Raw genomic sequence first — 24,094 nt, 5'->3', positions numbered from 1 at the left:
AAAATTTACTTTTAATAGTGGTGGTAGTTTGTAATAATCTGTGTAGGATTTTATGGTTTTCATATCACTTTTTGCTTATATTACCTTCTTCAATACCAAACATAAATTTGTGAAGTAAATAAAATTGATTAATCCTCATTTTCCAGATGAGGAAGGGGAGGCCCAGAGAAGTTAAAATAATTTGCTCAAGGTCATACAAATAATAAATGGCAGAACTAAATCTTAATTCAGATTCTTTACATCTGTTGTATATTCTTTTCATTAAATTTACTATAGGGCCTCTCTTCTTGTTTTTTGCCCATATTTAAAAAAAAAAAGGGAAATGAAGAAAAAGAAAGCAGCTGGAAAATATATTTATTAAAAGAATGTAACTTTTCTCACAGTTTCCTATTGGATCTTTCAGGGATGTTATTTGAGGGCCTGTTGCCTTAGATTGGTAATAAAACTAATGCTCTGCAAAATACCTCATTAAGACAGGTATGTCGGTGGCAGCTCTGGTCTCCCATTCTCCGAAGGAAAAATTAAGGTTTCACAAAGCTAAGACGTCTTCCTCTCAGCCGGTTGTAGGAGCTTGTGGACCCGACCAGGGGGCAGAATTGAGATCTGTCCTCCAGGCTCTCCAGCCTCTTTATTCTATCAGCATTTCAAAGGCCTGACTACCTCCCCACCCACGCCTCCTCTTTCGGCTTTTTGGAAGGAATTTATCCCTGGTAGTTGCTATTAGCGCGGGGAGGGAATCGCCCCCTCTGTCTGGGGGATGGCCCTTGCGTAACTGCAGAGGAGTTAGTTCTCCCGGGTTGGGGTTTGAGTAGGAGTGCTCGCCCGGGTTATACGGAATGAGAAAGCCGCCTTGTCTACTTTTCCTGCGCAAAGGTAAGGGGTGGAGGTTACACCCCACTTTCTGATAAAGGCCCCCCTCTTGGGCTTGTGAAGCAGGTACCTTCCAGGCACATGGATCAATATCCACGTTACTTTCCTACAAAAATAACGGGTAAAACCGAGCAGCTTTAAAATCCTTCATTTTGGGCGTATAAAGCCCCAAGACACAGAAAGTTAAATGGGCGTCGAAAAATGTAACCTAAAGATGGAGAAGCATTCTTTGGACTGCGTATGCGTTTATGCCTTATGTAAAACAGCAGCGCGCGCCGAGATGGGTCTTTTTTCTTCCCTGCACATTGACTTACCAGGCATGGCCCGTCCGGGGTCCTGGCGGCCAGCACCCCTCTGCCCGGCCCCTCCACAAAGTCAGCCCCACCTGCGTGCGCCCGGCCACCAGCCGCCAGGTCGCCGGCGACGGGCTGGGGCGCGCGCCCCGGGGGCGGACTCCCGCCGCCCAGCTGAGACGCGATTCGTCACTCTTGCAGAACTTTCCCCCTGAAAATCCCTGCACCAGAACCAGCCCTCCCGCCCCGAAGAGGTTTTGATTTTAGTGGCTTTCCTTCCTTTTATTTTCCGTCGTGTGCGGGTTTGGGCTGCCGAGCAAATTTGCAGCTCGTCCATGTCAGCGGCAGTCGCTTCTGCTACCGCTTACCCTGACACCATGCACTCCGAAGCAGAAGAATCGAAGGAAGGTACGAGTTTGATTTTGCTGGGGGCCCCCGCCAGATTCTGCGGAGGAATGTGGAAGTAGGGCGGAGTAGGGGAGCAGATGGGAGTTTAAAAGTGCGCGATGGGTACTTTGTCCGCTCTCCCTGCGCATTCGCTGCTCAGTTAGAGCCGAATGTGCCGAATCCTGGACCTTTCTCACCCCGCGGCCGTTCAAAGGGGAGGGGAGGAAGAGTCGGACCTAGCTCAGCCAGCCCACTAAAAGCTGCTTTCTAGATTTCTCTGGAAACGAAACAGCCCCAGTATTGACTCCAAGAACGCAAAATGTACTTGGAAGAGCGCTGCCTGCCTGCATCAGGGCAGCCGAAAGCCGGATCCCCTGGAAGAGCCTTAAGAGTCAAGGGTCTCTTGAAAAAGGGGTTCAGAAATTGGAAACGTGGTGTGTTTCCGGCTAAAAGGGGAAGCTGCGTGGGGGCGGGGGGAGAAGTGAAAGATCTTTATTTGGGGAATAGGTTAGCTTTTTGTTTTAATTTTCTTGTTGGCTGTTCAGCAGTGAATTTATTTTGTTGGAGGCTTTAAGGGGGCTGAGAGATGAGGGAGGCCTTGTGCAGCTTGAAACTGAGGAGAGTTTGTCCGTTTCCAACTTTGCCAAAGCAGAGGGTTTCATTTACTCCTAACAGAGAGCGGGTGACAGGGCTGGAAAAGCTCCAACCAAAACACAATTATACGCTGCTGTTAGTTCGGGGAGTTTATTTGTGTGTGAGTGTTTGTATGCTTTGTTTCCTGAAACTTTATGTATACAACAGTCCTCTTGTAAGTTGAGGTAGGAGTAGGGATAGTTGGGGGACTGTTCAAGATTGTGAAATTTCTTTTCTTTTCAAGTGGCCTCTTGGGAAACTGGTAAATTTCAAGTCAATCACTGCAGCTCTGGGAGCGTGAGGAACAGAAAGGAGCCCCATCGTTTCCCCATTTGGTAGATACCAGTCAGGGAGAGCCTTTGAAACTTGTCCTCTTCTTTTACTGAGTCCCATCCCCAGAGTAAAGCCCTGAGTTTCAAGATGTAGTCTGTGTGGGCTGACGTCTACTTTATTATGCTGTGTGAAGGAAGCAGTCAATAAAAACAGGCTTGTTTAATAGAAATATGGGGCTGGTGTGAATGAAAAATGACAGCCAGGAGCATTGTTTTTCAGCTTGATGTGGAGTTTGGGGGGTTAATGTTTCCTTGCTGCCGCGGAGTCTGTCCTGATGGAGGCTTTTCCGTTCTGTCTTTTAGACAGCAATTTACATAAGTCACAAGTAGTCGGAGGCAAATAGGAAACGGGCTGAGCGAATCCAGTGGTGAACTTTTCTATGAATTATGAGCAGCACTTACATTGGTATTTTTCTCCCAGGCGTGTTTTTTTCTTTTGAAAAAAAGGGAGTGGGGAGAAAGTGTAAAACAGTATCCCAAAGCATATGATACATTCTTCTAACAGCACCCACATTCTTCTCTCCTTCCTAGTTCACCCATTGCAAGCCTGAAAACTGGAGTGTGAAGAGGTCTTGTAATGTGCACCCCACCTTACCTTATCCCTCCACTTGCCATCATTTACATTCTACAGATCTGTAGCAAATTATCCTGCCTCTGCTTTTTACAGAAAGCTCAGAATGTTTCTTTTAAAATAATATGAGGTGCTAGAGTTTTAAATTGATGGCAGTTAGGGTAGGATATGGAATAACTCTTGAGGGAGATTGAATAAATACTTCATTAACAAATGGAATCATGGTAGCTTCTGCCTGGAAATAAAGGATGAGTGTCTGTGTATGTATGTGTGTTGTGTGTGTGTGTGTGTGTGTGTGTGTGTGTCCCTGGCAGTTCTGGCAAGACTGGTTGTTGGCTGTGATCTAGAACCCTCCATTTAGCTACCACCACTCAGAAAGGAACAATGCTGTTTAAATAGCTCCAGTTATCTTTATTCTCTATCCTTACTAATCCTGTCCCCTCTCCTTAGCTTTTTTTTCTCCTTGTGGACTTAATGTGTCCCTTTTAGTATGAGATCACCACAAACTCTTCACAATGTCTGCATTACAAGAAAACTGCCATTGGATGCTTCATGCCTGATTTGCTGTAATGAGAGATACTTTTAAGTCATTATTCTGAACCACATTTGAGACTAGTATACTTTGTTTGGGGTTGAATCTGAAAAAAATATCAAGTTGGATTCAGAAATCCTTGGAGGCCAACATATTTGTGTATGTGAGTGAATGTAGAAGCAAATGACTGGGGATATTGTTAAGCCATCATAGCTTAGGACGTACTTGACTCTGTGCCAGGAGTGCTGAACCTCCATCCTCGGTCAATAGCCACCTCCTAAAGAATTGATTTAATTTTGCCTTACAAATGAATAGGTGATTGTGCTTGAGTATTAAACAGAGAAAAAAAACCCAGACCTCACTTTATTAAAAGCTGAATGAGTTTAAGATATCCAGACATAATATGAATAGGAAAGCAAGAGAAAGGAAGGAAGAAGCCTACTTTATTAAATTGGGGAAGGCCATTGAAAGAAGGATATCAACAGTTTCCAGTGGATGGAGGCTTCCTGAGGAGATGGGTTGATGGCCATATTTTTGGTATTTAATTGATTCCTGTTGAGTAAATTACTTAATTATAAAGTAGGGAAAATGAATGGCAGTTAAGATCTCAGAAGCTCTTTCTAGTGCCAGGCATCAAGGAATCTGGGGCTCCTCTGTCCTGGTTATTGAAGCTTTGGTACCAGAAAGCAAGGAAGCCATTATTAAGGAGGGGTTGCTTTGGGAGGGTTGAGCTGTGAGTGAGCCCAGGTCCCCTCCTCTCTTGCCCATAATAGCACTTCCTGCCACCACCTCTCTCATGCCTCACCAGGCCTGCTATTTCACAAAGAAAACAGTAGCCATTAGACAACCCCCTCCCAACTTCCTGCTTCCAAACTGACAGACTCACCTTCACCCACACCCACCCTCCCGGTGTCTGTGGAACAGGCGTGGTTCCTGCTGCGGAGGCCACTCCTTCCACCATGGGCTCCTAACTGCATCAGTTGGCCCCATGTCTTTCCTGGCTCCTTCCCTTCTGTGTATAGATGGGCTCAAGCTCCCTACTTTGGGGTGTTGGCACTTGATGGTCTTTCTTTCCGAAATCCTTTTCCCCACCTGACCCTCTTTTCCTGGTCAGGTCTTTGGAGAGGCTCTTTCTGAACCTGCATCTTAAATTAAGATCCCCGGACTTCCCTGGTGGCGCAGTGGTTGAGAGTTCGCCTGCCGATACAAGGGACACGGGTTCGTGCCCCGGTCCGGGAAGATCCCACGTGCCGCGGAGCGGCTGGGCCCGTGAGCCATGGCCGCTGAGCCTGCGCGTCCGGAGCCAGTGCTCCGCAATGGGAGAGGCCACAACAGTGAGAGGCCCGCGTATCGCAAAAAAAAAAAAAAAAAAAAAAAAAATTAAGATCCCCTTACTGCCGACTCTCAGGACACCTAATCTTTTCCTCACTGGTACTCACCACGTTGTTTAGCATCTTTCTCTAGACCACAAGCTCTTGAGGGCAAGACCCTGTCTGTTTTATTCCCCCCACTATGTCTCCAAGACCTATACAGTGAGAGGTGATCATTCAGTATTTATAAAATAAATGAATGATCTTCATTTTTTAAAGGTAATCCTCAATACTTTGTTAATTTTAGGCACTTATTTCTCCTTTAAAATGAACCTGCTTTTCTTTTTCTTTTTTTTTTTTAACCTTTTGCATGGTTCCTACTTTCTCACTCTTTGTCATCCGTCATCCACTGAAATCTGTCTTTTTCTCCACTACTCCACTGAAGTTGCCCAAATCACCAGTGATTTCCGAGGTGCTGGGTGACCAGTGACCCAGCATTCATATTTTCATCCTGATCTTGACCTTTTTTTGCAGCATTTGACACTAGAAGACCAGTGTCCCTGCAGTCCTAAACTCCTTCCTTATGCCTCTACACTCTCCTGATTTCCCTTCCTTTTTCTAGCTGTTTCTTTCTAATCTCCTAGACCTCCAGCCTGGGCTTTTCTAAGAGCCATCTGTACAGCCAGCTGCCTGGTAAACACCATGCTTTTTTTTTTTTAATTGAAGTATAGTTGGTTTACAATGTTGTGTTAGTCTCTGGTGTACAGCAAAGTGATTCAGTATGCATATATATTTCACATTCTTTCCCATTATAGTTTATTATAAGGTATTGAATATAGCTCCCTGTGCTATACAATAGGACCTTGTTGGTTATCTATTTTATATATAGTAGTTCATCCCAAGCTTCTAATTTAACCCTCCCACCCACTTTCCCCTTTGGTAACCATAAGTTTGTTTTCTATGTCTGTGAGTCCAGGTAAACACCATGCTTTAGTGAATGTCAAATAGGTATCCCATTCAACAGGTCTACACTGAGCCCATCATTTCCTACTCTTCACAAATCTGATCCTCCTTTTGTGTCATCACTGAATATCACTGCACTCTTTTTGGCTTCCAAACTACAAATCTGCAAGTTGTCCTTGACCCTACGCTCTCCTTTATCTTCAGCTTCCACCTGGCACTTCATCCTCCTCATTACCTGTTGAAGAACGCATCTCCTTCTCTTCATCTTCCTGGCCCCTGCCTTGGTTCAAGCCCTCAGCGTTTGTACCCTCCTGATTACAATAACTAGTTCTGTCATCAGGGTTCTTGGTTGAAAGGGATGGAAGTTGATTCCTGCTATTATGAGCTGAAGAAGGTATTGAAAGTATATTGGATAGCTCACAGATCCACAAAAAGAATTAGCCTCTGAAAAATGCATCAGGAAATGCAGCTAAGCATCTCCTGATTAGGACCTCACCGTGGCCTTGGCCTCCTGTATATTTTTCAGTTCTATCACTGATGGGACTCCAGATGTGATTGAATATTTGGTCGTCCTCGACATTTAAAAATCTCAGAAATAAGCCAGCTGATTTGTCAGTGCTAGATTGTGTCCTTGCCCCTTGCTGCCTGTGGGAGAGGGGACTTCTGGTTCCAGCTTTGGGAGTGAGAGGTAGGGGTGTGACTCCTCCAATCACTTGCAAAATGAGCGTTTCTTCAGAAATAGAAAGGGACTTCTGACATGGATCACCAAAACAGCAACAGACATCTACAACACCACTGGACTGGTTCATCCAACCCTGGTGTTGCCCTGTTTATTTACTTCCTTGTTCCCTCAACAAATGTCGTTTCTTTTTTGGGGATCATTCTCTTGCCCCTCCTCAAGCGGGTAATGTCTCACTTACCTAGTAGACCCAGTTAGGAGTAGGTGATCTTTCATGGCATTCCCATAATACCCTGTATTTCCCTCAGTAGTACCATGTTTTCATGTATTATGGCTATTAATTTTCTTTTCCTTTGCCTCCACTTCGTTATAAGTTTTTTTGGAATGCAACATGTGTGCATGTTTTGTTTTGTTTTTGCTTGACCTAGGGTCTCTCTTATATAGTAGGGCCTAATAAAGCATTGTCAAATTAATCAATTTAAAATGAGATTACATGATATGATGAAACTTTTTAGAGCAATGCTGAGAAGTTGTCTAGCCTCACTTTTACAGGAATAGTGCCTTCCAAAACTAGAGGACAAATCTATTTAGTATTTCTTAGAGTCTCCACTAAAGTACTTTTTTTTTTTTTTTTTTTGCTGTACACGGGCCACTGTTGTGACCTCTCCCATTGCGGAGCACAGGCTCTGGACACGCAGGCTCAGTGGCCATGGCTCACGGGCCCAGCCGCTCTGTGGCATGTGGGATCCTCCCAGACCAGGGCACGAACCCGTGTCCCCTGCATCAGCAGGCGGACTCTCAACCACTGCGTCACCAGGGAAGCCCTCCACTGAAGTACTTTTAATGGCAGAGGCAAAACAAGCATGTGTCTTTGATCACTGGGGTTGGGACCTAAGGTGGCTTATGAACATCTCAAATTGCCTTGAAGACTGAAGAAACCATTTTGAAACTAAAATGTACTGAGTGCTTCCATGTGCCAGGCACAGTGCTAAGCATCTGTTTATGTATATTATCTCATTTAACACTTGTTTAATAACCCTTTGTTTGAGTTCCACATAGCAATTAAGAAAACTGAGGTTCAAAGAGGTTAAAAACCATGCCTGAAACCACAAAACTAGAAAAGGTAGAATCAAGATTTGAATGGAAGTCGACTATCCATAGACGCTGGGCTTTCAACCGTGATGTGGTACTTCCAGGAATGTCCAAAAGCTGCTCTCCCCCATCCTCAAGTAATCTTGGCACTCAGCAGGATGCTCTCTGTGGTCCTGTGTCCACTTGTACCCCATTTTTGAGAAGACAGGAGTGGAGAGACCAGATGTCTTAGAGGAGAAAGAGAAGAGCCCAGGCTTGAGTACATCCTTCTACCCCTGATGCAGGAGATCTAGGAACCCAGCAGGACTGGGTGGGAGGTACCTGGAGCCTACTGCAGCAAGAGGGACCAGAGTACCTGTGGGACAAGAGAGGGACCTCACTTTCTGAGCCAGTGGCCAGCTTGAGAACGGAGAGCTTGGATTCCCCAGGTCACTGATGTGAAGCAAGGTTCAATTACGTGTGTGTTAAGTTATTACAACGGGGTGACTTTGTAGCATCCACCGAATTTCAAGTTTCTTTAAAATCTGCAAGGACTATATACACATGTGAGTGATTCTTAGCACAGTTGTGTTCTACTCACTTAATTCGTCATGCCTCCTGATAATATGTTAATTTGTTGGGCATGTGCACAGGCATTTGCACTCTCAATTGTAGCCCTCCTCAGCTTTAGTATCATTTAACAGGTGCCTAACCTATTCCTCAGTGCTTCTGCAGTGGTTTCTCTGAGCTCCAGGTTGCTTTGAGTCCATCTCGCTAGAGACTGCCAGAGCTGGGGTCCCAGTTCCTGGTGGGTTTTCAGGAATGGATCAATCAGAGCACCAGTCAAGTGACTGAGATCGGTCAAGTGCCAGGACAAGGTATGCCTGAGCTTTGCCCCACCCCCAGCCCATGTGCCTTGCAGAACCTTGCCGGGATCTCATGGTCAGCATTACCCCACCTCCCAGGAATTTTAAATCTTCAAGGAGACAAAAAGTAGAGACTTCCACTGCAAAGAAGGGGACCAATACCTGTCAAAGTATTGATCACAGAAAAGTTCAGTTCCATGGTGGTGATTTATTAATATCCCCTTCTATAATCAGAAAGCTCAGTGGTATCGTTTAAGCTGCCCGCACCAGTTGGTGTCCTCCCTGTTTCAGATAATCATGTTCATTGCTAAGCATTACCGTACCGGCGATCTCCCCTTTCCCCTCCCTTCCCTAGCCCTTGCTCTGCACAGGGAATGATGAGTTCAGAGGTGAAGCAGTAGTTTGGCTGTGACAAAATGCACAGCACTTGGTGCAGCTGACCTTGATGTCATTTATAATGTAGAAGGTGCAGCCTGTGCTCTAAAACACTGGACTTCGATGTGATTGTTTCCTTTTATATAGTCATTAGCCTTGGAGCGCAATGTGCTGACAAGGACTAAAAATGGAAAATCCATTTAGAGATCTGTGCCATACTGTCTCCTCTGCAGTAGACATCACTGATAACCTGGTATTGCCTGACACCCCCAGCTCTGTAAGCTGAATTATACCGGGGCCTTTTTCTTCCTCACTTCTGAAATTTTCATCAGACTGAATTTGCTTCACACCTTTCTTGTCCTCACATGAGGATGCCTTGGAACAACCAGGATAACATGGATGACTAAATTCCCTGCTCCTGGGACTTCCCTGGAGGTCCAGTGGTTACGACTCCATGCTAGGGTGGGATAGGGAGGGTGGGAGGGTGGGAGACGCAAGAGGGAAGAGATATGGGAACATATGTATATGTATAACTGATTCACTTTGTTATGGGGCAGAAACTAACACACCATTGTAAAGCAATTATACCCCAATAAAGATGTTAAAAAAAAAAGAAAGAAAAAAAAAGACTCCATGCTTCCACTTCAGGGGCCGTGGGTTTGATCCCTGGTCTGGGAACTAAGATCCCGCATGCTGCTCGGTGCACCCAAAAGAGAACAAAAACAAAAACCAGATTCCCTGCTCCTGGTTGCTGATAATCCAGGAAGTAACCAAAAAATGGGTGGGTAGAAGAGAATGCAGTAGGGTGAGAGAAAGTCTCGGGGCCCACTGATTTCATTTCAGCATAATGCAGTGGCTAGATTTGCCACAAACCATTGGTCAGCATTTCCATCTGCATGAGAAAGATGCTAACAACTTGAGAAACATTGAGATGAACATGGTCGTATACTTCATTCAGTAGACTGTGCCTAAAAACATAGTATAAGCTGAATTTAAAAAAAAATCAAATCAGTATATATATCTGAAATATTTAAGGAAGATCTACAGTGAGAAGCCTTTTATAATGAAAATGATTCCCCCCTACAAATACAAGTAGAATCACCATGAATTTTTTTTTTTTTTTTTCCGGCTGCACTGCACAGCTTGTGGGATTTTAGTTCCCTGACCAGGGATTGAATGCAGGCCGTCAGCAGTGAGCGGGTGGAGCCCTAACCACTGGACTGCCAGGGGATTCCCCAATCACCATGATTTAGAGTTAAAAGCAACTTTGCAGGTCCATTCGTCTAACCTTTTCATTTAGAAATGAGGAGCTTGAGGCCCAGAGAGGTGATGTTTAGGCCCTTTCTACCCACCTTGTGCCTGTTTGGCAAACAAGAAATTTTGCAAGCCTAGGTTTCAGCATCCTGGATTTTTGCATGAGATCTCCTGGAAGCAGGACAATCTAATCTGTTTGTGTGGGTGTCGTTCATTACCTTTTGGGGGAATTTTTTTCACCTTCTCTTATGTGTACCTCAGGAAAGTAAAAGATGAGGAGGCATTGTGAAATAAAATTTAGCTCTGCAGTAGATCCTTTTAGATCCCTGGTTTTGAAGGGGATAGACTGAGTGAGAAGCAATTTAACGGTGAGCTCACTTGTTTTCATTCCTTTGAGAACATCACTTAGGAAAATTAGCTCAGTAGTTGCTTGGGCAGGGGTGCTCTTCCTCGGGGAAAAGGTGTGCATGTATGTGGGTGGGAAGGGAGTGGGCATTAGACACTGGACATGCAGTTGCAGGAGCAGATGGGCGGTCCACAGCCTGGTTTTCCCCGGAGCACTGTGGGCCCGGTGCATGCTGGGAGTCAGAACATGTTCTTTTTTGAGAAGCAGCCCACTGCTCCCCCCACCGCTGATCGAGACACCTGAAAGAGCAATTGCTTAGATCTTTTTTCTTCCAGTTTTGTTAAGATATAATTGGCATGCAGCACTGTGTAAGTTTAAGGTGTACAGCATAATGATTGGACTTAACATCATGAAATGATTATCACAATAAGTTTAGTGAATATCTGTCATCTCATATAGATACAAATTTAAAGAAACAGGAAAATTTTTTTTTTCCTCGCGATGAGAGCTCTTAGGATTCACTCTCTTAAAAATTTTCGTATATAAGATATAGCAATGTCAATTACATTTATCATGTGTCTTAAATCTTGTTCTAGACCTTGAAGGAGAGTTAGGTGTAGCCCTGTAGTGTGTCCTGAGTGACTGACCGCAGAGTGGGCAGTAAATGGCTGAGGGAATGCTGCTCCGGGAATCTGTAAGACTGTAGATCCTGTATTGTTAGGTTGGTACCTACGGTATTTACGGTTTTAAAGATGTATGGGGGTTTGTGTTTGTATACATAGCATCGTCTGTGGACTTACATTGGAATTCAGTCTCCAGCTTCATCGTGACAAACAACATTTAATTTTATAGATAACTGGGAGTAAAGGAAATGCTGAAGCAAAGAGGCCACTAAGCAGAATGCCCTAAGTGACTGTGACAGCTTGAGGTCTGAAGCCTTAAGACCTCATGTCCCCAAGTCAGGGTTGACTGTCAGGAGGAAAATAAGGAATTTATGAACTTTCCTTCCAGCGTGACCTGCCATGTATCTTTGATGCCAGCTCACCTGGCCCAGGTATGTGTTTTCATGTGGCCCCCTCCGCTAGGCGGAGGAGCTGGGGACCAGAGGTGTCCCCAGAAGTACAGGCTGTTCTGCTCACCATGGACAGTCCTGTTTCCCAGGTACAGCCTCTCTCCCTCAATCACTGCTGGCTTCCCTGGGCTACTCATAGCAGCAAATGTTGACTGAGTTAGTACTTCCTCTGCGGGGCCTGGAGAAGCAGATTGTGTGTATAGAGGGCCCTGCCCTGACAGAACTCCTGGTTCAGGCCATCACACACAGGACGTGTGCATTCATAGGACAAAATACATGATGGGGAGCTTAGGTTGGGTACAGGTCAGAAGATGAGGCAGCAGACCCTTTGAGAATCTAGAGGAGAGAGTGTTCACCAGACATTGTCGTGGGCAGCAGTGCCTTCACAGAGGGGTTAGCTGGGACTTCAGCAAGGCCCTTTAGGGAAGAGCAGAGGAGAGTGAAGGAAGGAGGTTTACGGCAGCATGGAGTGGAGGGTTCATGGGCAGCGTTCGTGGGCTGTATTGCAGTGGTACATGGCGCCAGCCTAGAAGCCAAGCTGCCCAGAGGGACATTATGGGTAGCAGACAAGGCACTGGGAATCAGGAGACCGGTTGTACTCCTGACTTTGCCCTTAGTTGTCTGTGCAACCTTCAGCTGCTGATTAGTCTCTCAGAACTTCAGTTTCCTCGTTAGAAAAATGAAGGCATTGACATTAGACTAAAGCATGCCTGAGATACCATTTAGGAGGCAAACACAATTATTGTAAAGAACCGGGGGGTTTTGAGCTGGAATAGGGTAGGTGCAAAGTAGTGTTGTAGGAATACTAAGCTGACAAGAACCCTGAGTTGGTCTGGAGGATCAGCTGAGCCCTGGTAAAGGACCCTGGGCAGAAAAGTATGTGACTCTCCACTCAGAAGAGGAGAATTGATTTCCCTTACATGATCTCTGAGGGTAAGATTGAAGAGAGAGGTGGGGGCTGGTCTGTGGAGTTAGTCTCTGAGAATCCCCACTTTTACAAGGGAAAGAGCTAGATGCATCCAGTAAAGGAAACAGAAATGGAGACACTCAAGAGGTAGGAGGAAACCAAGGAGAGAACAGGGCTTTAGAAGCCAGGAGGACAAGAGCCCCATGGAGGCAGTGGTCAGCCATGTCTAAGGAGAGGTACTGTAGAAAATTGCTTTGCTGTCTTCTCCTTGGGCCTCAGCAAAAGCTTTGAGCCTGTGTTTGAAGAGCTCATCTGCTAAGAATACGTCATGAGTGTTCCATCAATATTTAGTGGACACCCTAGGAAATGAGGGAAGGCATGCGGGGCCCAGGGGATGACTGCCCCAGCTGTGAGCAAGCACCCAGGCTCCTGAGGAAGGGAGACTTTGATCACCCTAGGACCTTCCAAGTCCTAGTTGCCAGTAGCTTCCTTCCTGATCTCCACCGCCATCACCTCTGACCTCTCCCTGTGGCATTGCACAAAATCAGCACTGGTGCTTAAGGGTAAGAAGTGAATATAGGTAGGAAATTTAATCCAGCTCTTCATGCTGGGAAAAAGTTTTGGCCAGTCTGAGAATTAGGGAATTTTTCTCTCTTCCCTTTTACCTTTACTTCCTCTCTGCCCCATTTTTTTTTTTTTCCCCATATGACAGGAATGCATGTTTTGGAAAACCACTGGTGGTTCTGCCAGGGGTACCCTAGATTTGACATATACTCTGAAGCTCTGAGGGTTTTAGTCTTTTACATGTTAAATAGGATTTGAGCCACACTAGTAAGTTGAGCCTTTCTGAGGAATTTTTCATCTCTCCTGAGGTGAGCACCAATGAGATAATGCTATATCAGTGATTAGACAGCTTCACCCAGGAGGTGCTGGATAAATAAGGAGACTTATAATCACAAAGACAGAACCCACCGTGGCCTACCTACAACATTTACCTGGTTAAGAAGTACTCATTTCCCATTCTGTAAAATGCAAGCAAGGATGGGCTTGCTCCAAGGAATGTTTTTCTTCTGTAAAGTTATCTGATAATGGTAAAGTATTAGTGCACTGACTGTTCGCCTTATTGTAAAGCACGTACAAAATCATTTTCACCTTTGAGGGTTAAAATTAGAATTAAGTCAGTTATGAAACAGCTAGAATGAAAATGCACCCCTCTGCAATATCACAAGTCTAAACGCTGGACTCAGGTTCTTCAGACAAAGGAGATAATTAAAGAAGGAGTCTCTCCAGAGTTTCCAAGGAGGTAGAATTCAGGGGCCAGTAGCGCCAACAAAAGGGAAGGAGAAGAACTACTGGGAAACAAGAATAGTGAAGGAAGTCGAGGGAGTGGCCGTTTGGCAGGTTTTGACATTTCAAGGGAACAATGAGGAAGAAATAGTGAGTGAGAGGGACGGGGAGTGGCAGGCAGTGGCAGGCACAGGGTGGGACCCAGACTTGATGCGGAACCTCCTAGGAGAGAGAGAGGGGAAGGGAGGTGTAAGGAAATAACTTGGAAATGGGAAAAAAAAAAAAAAGATAATTTATGCAACACTAGAGAGGCAAGAGACCACCATGACTGAGGTGAGAAGTTTTGGCAGTTTATTTTGTTTGCTTGTGCAGTTAACAGGAGGTATGAAGGAGTGCTGGTCTCCGAAGTTAAGATGCAGCTTGGAGCCCGTGAACATAGTGGCGTTTGGAGGACACACAAGCACTCCAGTTCTTCTCAGGCAGGATTAATGCAGGGGCCCATAAACAAGGACGTGACACTGAGGAATGCTGCTGCTTTTCCAACGGCTAAATCGGGCTGGTCTGAAGCAAGGTCTGTGTTGTGTTGGCTTGGATTCCTAGTGACTTTCTACTGGGTTATAAAAATGATTTCCTCAAAAAGCTTGCCAATGGCAGATGATGAATTAGAAAAGCAGTAATACCAGCCCGGCGGAGTCCTCTCAAAGCAGTCAGCTGTACCATACCATCCTTTGGATGGAAGGCCAGTGGGACTTTTAGTGCATGGCTTTTGGAGGAGGAGAGAACCATCGTCACCCTCCCCCAATGACGCTGCGCCTAATTTCTGTGGCTTCACTCATTAGCAAGTCTCACTTGCTAAGTGAGCAAGCTCACTGAAGAATCTCCGGCGGAGGGTTTTTATGGGCAGAGCTGGTGTCCATTATTTGGCTCACACGATCATTTGCTCAGACTTGATGATCAAGGGGATAATCCTGGAAGTGCAGGAGCTGTTACTTGACGTTCTTGTTGTCGCCGTCCATCCCAGCATGCTTTGGGGCTGCTCCTCTGCCAGCGCTTGGGGCGGGGGCGGGGGGGAGGGGAGGTGTTCCTTGTGCTTCTCAGCAGTGGAACTTCAGCTGGCTTGTCTCAGCATGTATAAGGGTTAATCAGGTAAATTATAACTGAAGCCTGACGTAGCCCTCAGGGCTGCTAGGGAAAGGGTCATTCTTACAATCCTTAATTGTATTCCTCTCTTTCTCAAAGATGGGTTTTTAATGTAACATTATGGTGTTTGACCAGTGGATAAAGACCTTCCTGATCTGTATTTCAGTCCTTTGTATTCTTGTTTCTTTAAAATTCTCAGGTGACCCTTCCTTTAAAATATAATTAGATTAAAATTAAACACAAAAAGGAATAAATTGATTCTGTTGTTGTTGCTTAGTTCCTTGAGATCTTCTGCATCTTGGGGCATTTTTGTAAATGAAGATGTGGAATGTCAATTGGACTATTTAACCCAGAGGGGGAGTGAGAGAACTGTTATATTTGGTAGTAATACTGGAATATCACAGAAACTACCAGAAAATAGTCTCTTAGAGTAACATTGTATGTTCTTTTCTTTCTGTTTTGTTTTCCTGGCACCATCTATCCTTATTCTGTGAAATAGTCAAACCTGTTTTCCTTGTATATCTTTTAAAGCTTCAGTTAGCCAGATGTTTTTTAATGTTTGATGCTGTTTTCTATTCCATGAATGACTCAATTGACAGAATGTAAGCAGCTACTAAACTTGGCAGTTTGTCGCCATCATCATGCCCCTGGACAGGAAGTGTTCAGTATAGATATGACTAACCAGTTTCCAGGCTTAAAAATAAAGTGGGGGATTTCTGGACAGAATAGATCTTTGTCACTCAGTTCAACATGGCTATAAGTGTGAAGCTCTCAGCAGCCACTTGGCTTTCTCACTTTTACCAGGCCGTCACTTCACCTGACATTTTCTGTTATACAGATTGAAACTTTATGGTGTTGGTGGGTTTTGTTTTTTTTTAATGAAATAAGAGGATATTTGAATAGACGTGAGAATCAGCTCGAGTCAGTATTCCTTCCTTGTTGCCTCCTTTATTTTTAGCTCCTTTTAAATCATCACCCCTCCTGAGGTAGGTAATGGGGAAATAATCTTCACCTGCGTATGTAGCAGCTTAAACTGAAAGCGTCAAGAACGTGCCCAGACAACTGTATACTCAAGACTTGTCTTCTTGAATCTAAGGTATACTTGAAGCAGCATTTTTTTCCCCCAAAGTTACTTCCAATCATTCTAGTGATTCTTCAATTTCTTTTGTCAGATAGCAACTTAGGAAGAATCTATACTATTTTGACAGATACCAAAAGGTTTTTTAGCACCTCTCTGCACACGGTTATTGTTTCAGGACATCAAAGATAACTTCATATTTTATTTTGTCTTGCTGTCTCCCTAAATAACATAACTTTCCCTCTCTTAATACAGTTTTTTCTCTCCTTTCTTTCTAATTCTAAACAGCATTTTTTTTTCTTTTTTCTTTTTGGTCTTAGGGATTTAAGAAGTCTTAATGCCATGTTCTTTGGAAATGCTGAATTAGAGACAACATTTATTAGATGAGAGTCTCTAACAACAACAACAAAAAAGTGTTTCTCTTAACTCTGTGCAGGTGTTTGAGCTTCTATTTGTTTTTCAAATAAGAAACTTGCCAGAGAATGATGATTTAAAATACAAAATGCATGCAAAATATTTTTAGTTTGGGTTAGGGTGAGGTCAGTAATGGTTCTTTGGGACAACTCAGCTTTATTTGCCGAATTTAGAAATAAATCATAAATATATAAAGAGCGGGGTTCTATTTACCATACTTGAGCAGAATGTGGCTGTGACTCTGAAATGATGTTTCTTCTCCTGTGCTCCTCTTTACCGTCTTCTCTGTTTTCGAGTTCCAGGCAGGACAGAGTAGAATAGTCCCTGCTATGCCTTGGATTAGAACTTGATAAAAATCAAGTCTTTTAAAAATATAGGACTCCTGTGCTCCAAATAACCTATACCTGTTCTAGTCAGATGTTTTCAGGGGGAAAAGGGGAACTGTGTATACAAGCCAAACTTTCACTGAATAAAATGATTCCCTGATCTGAAATGTTAATCTTCTCTACCTCTGTTGTGAAGACTACTTCTCTATCTTTGTCGCCTTGTTGTGGCAAGACTCTTCTGGTTTTTATGATGTTGGGCACAGTGTAGGGAAACGGAAAATACTTGGTAACCAATGAAGTGTGAGGGTAGACATATGGTCCAGGGGCTAAAATATTTTGCAGAATTTAAACCTCTGCTATTTTCGTGAGATTGATGGATTATCCAAACATTGATGATGAGTCATCATCTGGCCTTGCTGTCTGGGTTTTAGGTACAGGAGGGGACTGTGCTCGGTAGGTGGTTATACCATCCATGGTGCCAGCTGTCAGCTGAAACCAAGATGGACATTCAGAATATACTGTGCATGTGAGGGGCATCTAAGAGAAGGCCTGTTAGGACTTTCTTTGTGCTGGTTCCTTGGAAGCCTTCGGGGTGATAATCAGTCTCTTATCTAGTGTTTTGAATCACAGTGGTCATGCCTAGGCTCAGCACAGACCCATGGGTGGGCTTTAACCAGACCAGAACTGTCTAGGCTGCTGGAGTCTGTAACAGGCTAACTTATTACTCTGTTGAAAAGTTGATGGGAACTGGAGAGTTGTCTTTCAAATTTGGGTCAGGTGGGCTTCATTATCAGTGCGCTTCTGGCACGTCTTGTGGGGCAATAGAAAAGGGAGTGTTTTAGGCAACTCTTGTGTTTGAAATGCCTCTTTTTTTTTCTCACTAGTTTTTTGTAGCTGTTGTTGCCGCAGAAGCATCTCTCTGTTTCAGCTCATTGGAATTGTACATCTGTGGAGTTCTTCTTGCGTTCCAGCCATTGTAGCTTATCACTAGTTAAATCTAGTTTAAAATAAAAAGCAATTTCAGGAGAAAGATTAGAGAAGAAAAAGATGTTAGTTGATTGAGGGACAGAGAAACAGTGGGCAGATCCAGATGTAAAACGCTTTGGGGCTGGGTAAAGCCTTCTAACAACTAAAATCTCAGCTTTCACTTATTTATATCTAGAAGATAAGAAATGGACTTAATCAGAATTTGACAGCAAATGGAAGGCCTCAGCCCTCTTTAACCATGCACATACATGCTCAGAAGTTCTATAAGATAATGGATGATAAAGGCACACTGCTGATCAAAATAATATGAATTGTGCCTGAAAAGAAAATCTTGCCTCTAAGACCAGGAGGGCTCCCAAAGTGGCCACCGCTTTGCCTTGAGCTCAAAGACAAAGGAATAACTGTTACTAAGACCTCTACTGACCCAACACTAGCCTCCAACTAGTGTTCCGGTCATTTTTCAGCTATCCCTCATGATGAAAAAACATACTGTATTAAAATATTTCAGATTCTTTTTCCTCCATCAGAATGAAGTGAGCTGTAAGTCAGCTCAAGAAAAGATGACCCAACCTCTGACCCCTTGATACTTTATTAGGAGCCATTAAAACTTTGGAGACCTGGGAGATTATTGAGGCCTACATTTGGAACCTAGAATCTTAATCCAAGAATTCTAAAACATTCTCTTTTTTTTTTTTTTTTTGGCCTGTATCTAAGGTTGCTCTATTTTGTGAAAATACCAATTTAATGGAAGAAAAATACTCATAGATGCTAGACACTTGCTATTCAAGAATTCAATTTCGTTTGAGGTTAGCTAGAGTCTCTAAACATTCATTTAAACATGGTTTCTAAGTTTCAGTGGGGGTAGTACGACATATGGTTTTATTTTATTCTGTAGTATGTAGTGGAAAAAGATTTCATTTTGATTTGTCAACAGGGAAAATATGGCAGAATTCATTTTGGATATTTCCTATAGATCGTGCCCTGCATCGGAAAGTGGGTGGAGTTCTGGCATTTGTGTATTTGTATGTTTCAGGGAAATAAAGGTACAGAGAAGCACTTGTCCATTGCCTAAATAAAGACTAACTGTACAGCTGACAGCTTAAAAATACTGTATGAGATGACATTTCATGTCCAACAGTAGCATCTGTTTCCTTCATTCTAAGATCAACAAATGGCATTAAAAATGGATGCCGAAAGGGGCTCCCCTGGTGGCGCAGTGGTTAAGAATCCATCTGCCAATGCAGGGGACACGGGTTTGAACCCTGGTCTGGGAAGATCCCACATGCCGCAGAGCAACTAAGCTCGTGCACCACAACTACTGAGCCTGTGCTCTAGGGCCCGCAAGCCACAACTACTGAGCCCGCGTGCCACAACTACTGAAGCCCATGTGCCTAGAGCCCACACACTGCAACAAAGAGTAGTCCCCACTCACCGCAACTAGAGGAAGCCCGCGCACAGCTACGAAGACCCAACACAGCCAAAAAAAAAAAAAAACAAGGATGCTGAAAATGTAAGAGGAAAAGCCATTGTTTCTGGCAAATTTGTTAACTCCCCTCACCATCCTTTTCAAAGCAGGAGTAGACTGAATGACATGAATTGAAAATTAACAGGAGATTAGTTCAAGGGGGAAACTTCTCGGTTAGGATAGATTTAATTTTCAGATTTAGAAACTGACTCAAATCATTCATTCTAAAGACTTGATTCATCTTTTTCCTAAGCATGTAATCTTTACAATTTACATTGTCTCACCTTAGAGATAAATTCAACATTATTCTTCTAAGATATCTTCTATTTTTGCAGGACTGAGGGTATTAGAAATCATATGTAAAAGAAAATTTCAAAAAAAGTAGATTGTCTTTCTCCATAGAAACAATGCTTTAATTGGAGGTTCTATTATTTATCAATATAAAATAACCACTAGATATGATCAGGAATATTTCCCAAGAACAAAGATATGATCATAAAACTTGCTAATCATTTGACTCAGAAAATTTTATTTCTAGCCTTATAAATGAGCATCATGTGCACCATGTGTACTGATCTTATAAGGCCTCCAATCTTTTAGAAGATTAATCTGGATACCATAAAAGTACAAATTGAGCATCACAAATTGTCTCTCTCTCTATCTCTCTCGCTCTCGCTCTCGCTCTCTCTCTCTCTCTCTCTCTCTCTATATATATATATTTAATGTTAGGTTAGTAGACACTGCTTTTATTTGCCTGTGGAAATCTTTGTCCTGTGTCTCTTTATCAAGTTGAGCCAGGTAGCGTGAACCGATTCTTTCTGGGCATGTGTGACACCCGGAGTCATCACAGAAGGTGCTCAGCCCCTCTGTCCACCCCAGAAACAAAGCCTAGACACCTACCCCCCTTCCCAGCCTGCTAGGCACACTTCCTTACCTTTAAAACAAAACCTGACCTAAATAGGATAGCTCTTACCTAGCACACCAATAGTAATTGTATTCAGTGCTTTATAAAATCCTTAAATTTAAGAAAGCAAAGGTATGCAGTTATTTATCCCTGTGTCTTTCACCATATTGGGCACTTTATCTATTAGGACATGTTTTAGTTCATTTAGAAACTGGTTTGCAATTTTTTAAAGTCACTTCAAAACTCTCCTCGCTGGGGATGTCAAGACAGGCATATGCCACGAATCTGACCAGGTGTAAGTTAATGCCAGTAGCTTTCACCAGAGAAGATTATGTAGTATGGAAGACCTGTCTCTGTCCTTGAGGGCCTTTCAGTCCGGAGAAGATGTCAGACATGTACGCGAGGAAGTACATACAAGGGGGATGCCACATCCGGGTTAGAGAGGTTCAGGAAGGGCTATCCGTGGCCGAGACCTCTGAGGCACAGCTGTTGAGATGAATGCATTGGCAGGAAGCTTTGGACAGGATTTCCCAAAATGTGGTGGCTGTACCGTTGGTGGCGGTACGGTAAATGATTTTAGGAGGCCCCAGGCACAGAGTAAGATCATCTTCAGTAACTTTACAAGACGATTAGTCCCTTTCAGCTCCCTTGGAATCCTTTACATCATTCCCAGAGAATGCCTTTTTGGGGCTGTGTGACCTTTGCCACCTTATTCACACTGACTCACCCCTTTTGTGCCACGCAGTTAGACATGGGGCTCATGGCCTTTGGCAGACAGCGATATCTGGCTAGAAATGAACAGTAATGGGTTTTTTTTCCTCATTGGAATAATTTTTATGATTTAACAAATTTTTTTTTTGATTTAACAAATTTTTAATGATTTTTATGATTATGGTATATTTAGGGGAGGAGTAGCAGTTTCCATTCACATTGTGTATATGGTTCCTTTGATAAATAAATTTTTTTTCAGTAACAAGTAACCAGAGGGAAATAAAATACAGATAGTAAGTAGAAAACAAAGGCAAGTATTTGCAGCAACACAGATGGACTTTATGCTAAGTGAAATAAGTCAAGCAGAGAAAGACAAATACTGTATGTTATCAGTTATATGTGGAATCTAAAAAATACAATAAACTGGGCTTCCCTGGTGGCGCAGTGGTTGAGAGTTTGCCTGCCGATGCAGGGGACACGGGTTCGTGTCCCGGTCCGGGAAGATCCCACATGCTGCGGAGCGTCTAGGCCCGTGAGCCATGGCCGCTGAGCCTGCGCGTCCGGAGCCTGTGCTCCACAACGGGAGAGGCCACAACAGTGAAGGGCCCGCGTAACACACAAAAAAAGCAAAGGCAAGTTGTGACAGTGGTGCTCAAAGGATGAGGGTTTAGAGTGCTGCTCAGGTACACACAGGATGGCTTTTTCAGTGAAGAGAGAGATTTCAGCAAATATGCTGGGGTGGAAAATGCAAGGCATTTGGAGGAGAAGGTGGTGGAAGCCTAGAGATGTGTTGACAAGTCAGAACTAGGAAGTCTTCTTGCTCAGCTTGATTGCCAGCTAGGGGAACAGAGGGCTGCGAGCGCTTTGGAATCACTGCCAGAGTCACACCCAGGTCTGAAAAGTGATTCAGAAGGATTTGAGTCCCTGAGCCTTTAAAGCAGGGGTGGCTAACTCACAGGTCTTGGCTCATTTCCTGGCCTCTGTGGGCATGTGGCCAGGTGGTTAACTGGACAGGACCTGTTTCTTACTCCCTTGTACCCCCTGCCCCCAAATGTTACCAGAAGGTCAGATTTTTCTTGAGAAATGGGAAATGTGAATTTTTAGGTCAATGCTCCCAACTTTTACATGGTTTTTACTAATTAGAAAAACAAAATTAAAACATTATGAGGGCCCATTTTGGGGTTGATGAAGTGTTCTGGAATTAGATAGTGATGATTGTTGCCCATTGTGAATATAATAAAAATCACTGAGTTTTATCCTTTTGAGATGGTTACAACGGTGATTTTTTTTTTTTTTTTTTGCATTACGCAGGCCTGTTGTGGCCTCTCCCGTTGCGGAGCACAGGCTCCGGACGCACAGGCTCAGTGGCCATGGCTCACGGGCCTAGCCGCTCCGCGGCATGTGGGATCTTCCCGGACCGGGGCACAAACCTGTGTCCCCTGCATCGGCAGGCGGACTCTGAACCACTGCGCCACCAGGGAAGCCCTACAATGGTGATTTTCATGTGATATGAATTTTATCTCGGTTTTAAAAAGAAAAAAAAAATTATGGGGGCCCAACCAAAATGTGTTGCCAGCCCAAAGTTTGTAAGCTCTGTTTTAAATGGAGGAATTACTCTTTGCTACTTTTGATAATCCCAAACCACCTTTCCCCAGGGAAGCCAGCGACCAGGAGTTAATGGGGGTCATATTGTAACCCTGCATTAACCTCTGGGCCTCTGTTTTCCGCCTGTGGTCTCCATGGCTTCTTCCATCTCTAAAAGTAGGACTGGTGACAGAAATGGGGAGAGGTGGGATGGTGGCCTTAATTCTGGAGCACTGAGTGAGTGGGTGGAAAGACAAAACTACAGAAAGGTGGGCGCTGCCAAAGTGTTTCAGGGAAGTGATTTATTTTGTTGTTATTTGGCAACTGGTGGTAAAATTGATTGGTTACGTTATTTGCCAAAGTTTATTTTACCCAAATATCTACCATTAGGGAAGTAATCCATCTCTAAGACAGCAAGTTAATGTACTTAGGGAAACGATTTTTAGTTCTTAAAAGAGATTGACTATAATGACCTTTTTTAGTTATTTTCTTTAATGGAAAAATGAGTTTAATATACCAAGTATGACTCAACATGAAAGAATTATGATTATTTTAACAAAACTGTTTGGCTTTATTATTTTTAATTCTAGATATAATTTGAAGTTAGCCAATTTCAATAAGGACAAAATAGAAAACTTAAGATTTTTATATTATAACCCTAACTTAATTTTCAACTTTTTATTTAACAAACTAGCAAAGAAAGGTAGAGTTTATGCCTTTTTAAATTTCCAGTTTCTTATGAATATATCCTTAAAAAATGCCTTTTTTAATCTTAAAAAAGCAACATCTCTCTGAAAAACAGAATTATCTTATCTCTGCAGAGTGTGGGTTATTCAGTAATTTTTACCAGTTTCAAGTGTTATCAAAAGATGACTTTTTTTTTTTTTTTGGATGCCTATCCTAAGTTACGAATGGACTCATTTAGAATAAATTTTTTCCAAAGGATTATATTGCAATATTCGTTTCTTAGGTAAATTTGAGATATGATATTTGAGGTATGCTACCTAATTAAGTATTTGAGATATGCTACTTAATTAAAGTATTTGAGATATGATACCTAATTAAAATAATTCATTTATAGTTTCTTATGTCTTATAAAAAACCAGTACTCTTTTCTCACTCCTCCCCTGGCTTCCTGTTCCCCCAGAACAACCTGGGAATTCTTTTGACCCAGCAGATACATTTTAAAGATTAATTGAGCATTTATTGTGGCAAGGAATAAATAATAAATTATAACCAATCACAAAGATTTTACTTTCAGGGAAAATGGAAGCAAATAATTATGATGTAAAGCAGTTTGCAAAAAGAGTGAGAGAGAGGCTAGAACGTTTCTGACAGGGTTAGTCAATAAAGCCTTCAAGGAAGATATATTTGGGAAGGATCATTGAGGAATGGATAGGATTTCACCCAAGATGGCTCCCCCTTGCTTCCTTCAAGTTTCTGCTCGAATGTCACCTTTCCAGAAAGGCCTTCCCTGACTAAAATAGCAGGGATAAAATAGCATAGTCTCCCCCTCACCCCCAGTCTCCTCACTACCCCGCCCCCCAGCAAAAACACACACACTCCCTTTACTTTTTTCTAGCCCCCTGCCACTGTTTGACCTGTTCATACACATTTGTTTAATGTGTCTTAGGTTTTGTGTCTTAGGTTTGCCTCTACTAGAATCTGTGCTTCTCGAGAGCAGGCATTTTGGTGCTGAGTAAAAAATGTGTTAAGTGAATGAATGAGTGACTGACT

At 43.3% G+C, this 24,094-nt stretch overlaps 1 protein-coding gene across 6 annotated transcripts in view; it reads left to right on the top strand.

Moving 5' to 3' along the window:
- TNFAIP8 (TNF alpha induced protein 8) overlaps positions 1-24,094 on the top strand; it is a 122,650-nt gene that overhangs the window by 83,134 nt on the left and 15,422 nt on the right. Inside the window, exon 1 of one of the 6 annotated variants that reach the window (XM_027099598.1) lies at positions 1,287-1,571. The exons of 2 other annotated variants lie outside the window; for them this stretch is intronic. In XM_027099598.1, coding sequence (XP_026955399.1) covers positions 1,499-1,571 — 73 coding nt within the window. In that variant the 5' untranslated portion in view covers positions 1,287-1,498. 3 more of the 6 variants (XM_027099609.1, XM_027099610.1, XM_027099594.1) reach the window with 3 other exon arrangements.

The sequence above is a fragment of the Aethalodelphis obliquidens genome, unplaced genomic scaffold, assembly GCF_003676395.1.
Source record: "Aethalodelphis obliquidens isolate GAN/ISIS:26980383/991018 unplaced genomic scaffold, ASM367639v1 scaffold4, whole genome shotgun sequence".
In the NCBI taxonomy this organism is placed as follows: domain Eukaryota; kingdom Metazoa; phylum Chordata; class Mammalia; order Artiodactyla; family Delphinidae; genus Aethalodelphis; species Aethalodelphis obliquidens.
This window is presented reverse-complemented; position numbering and strand designations above follow the sequence as displayed.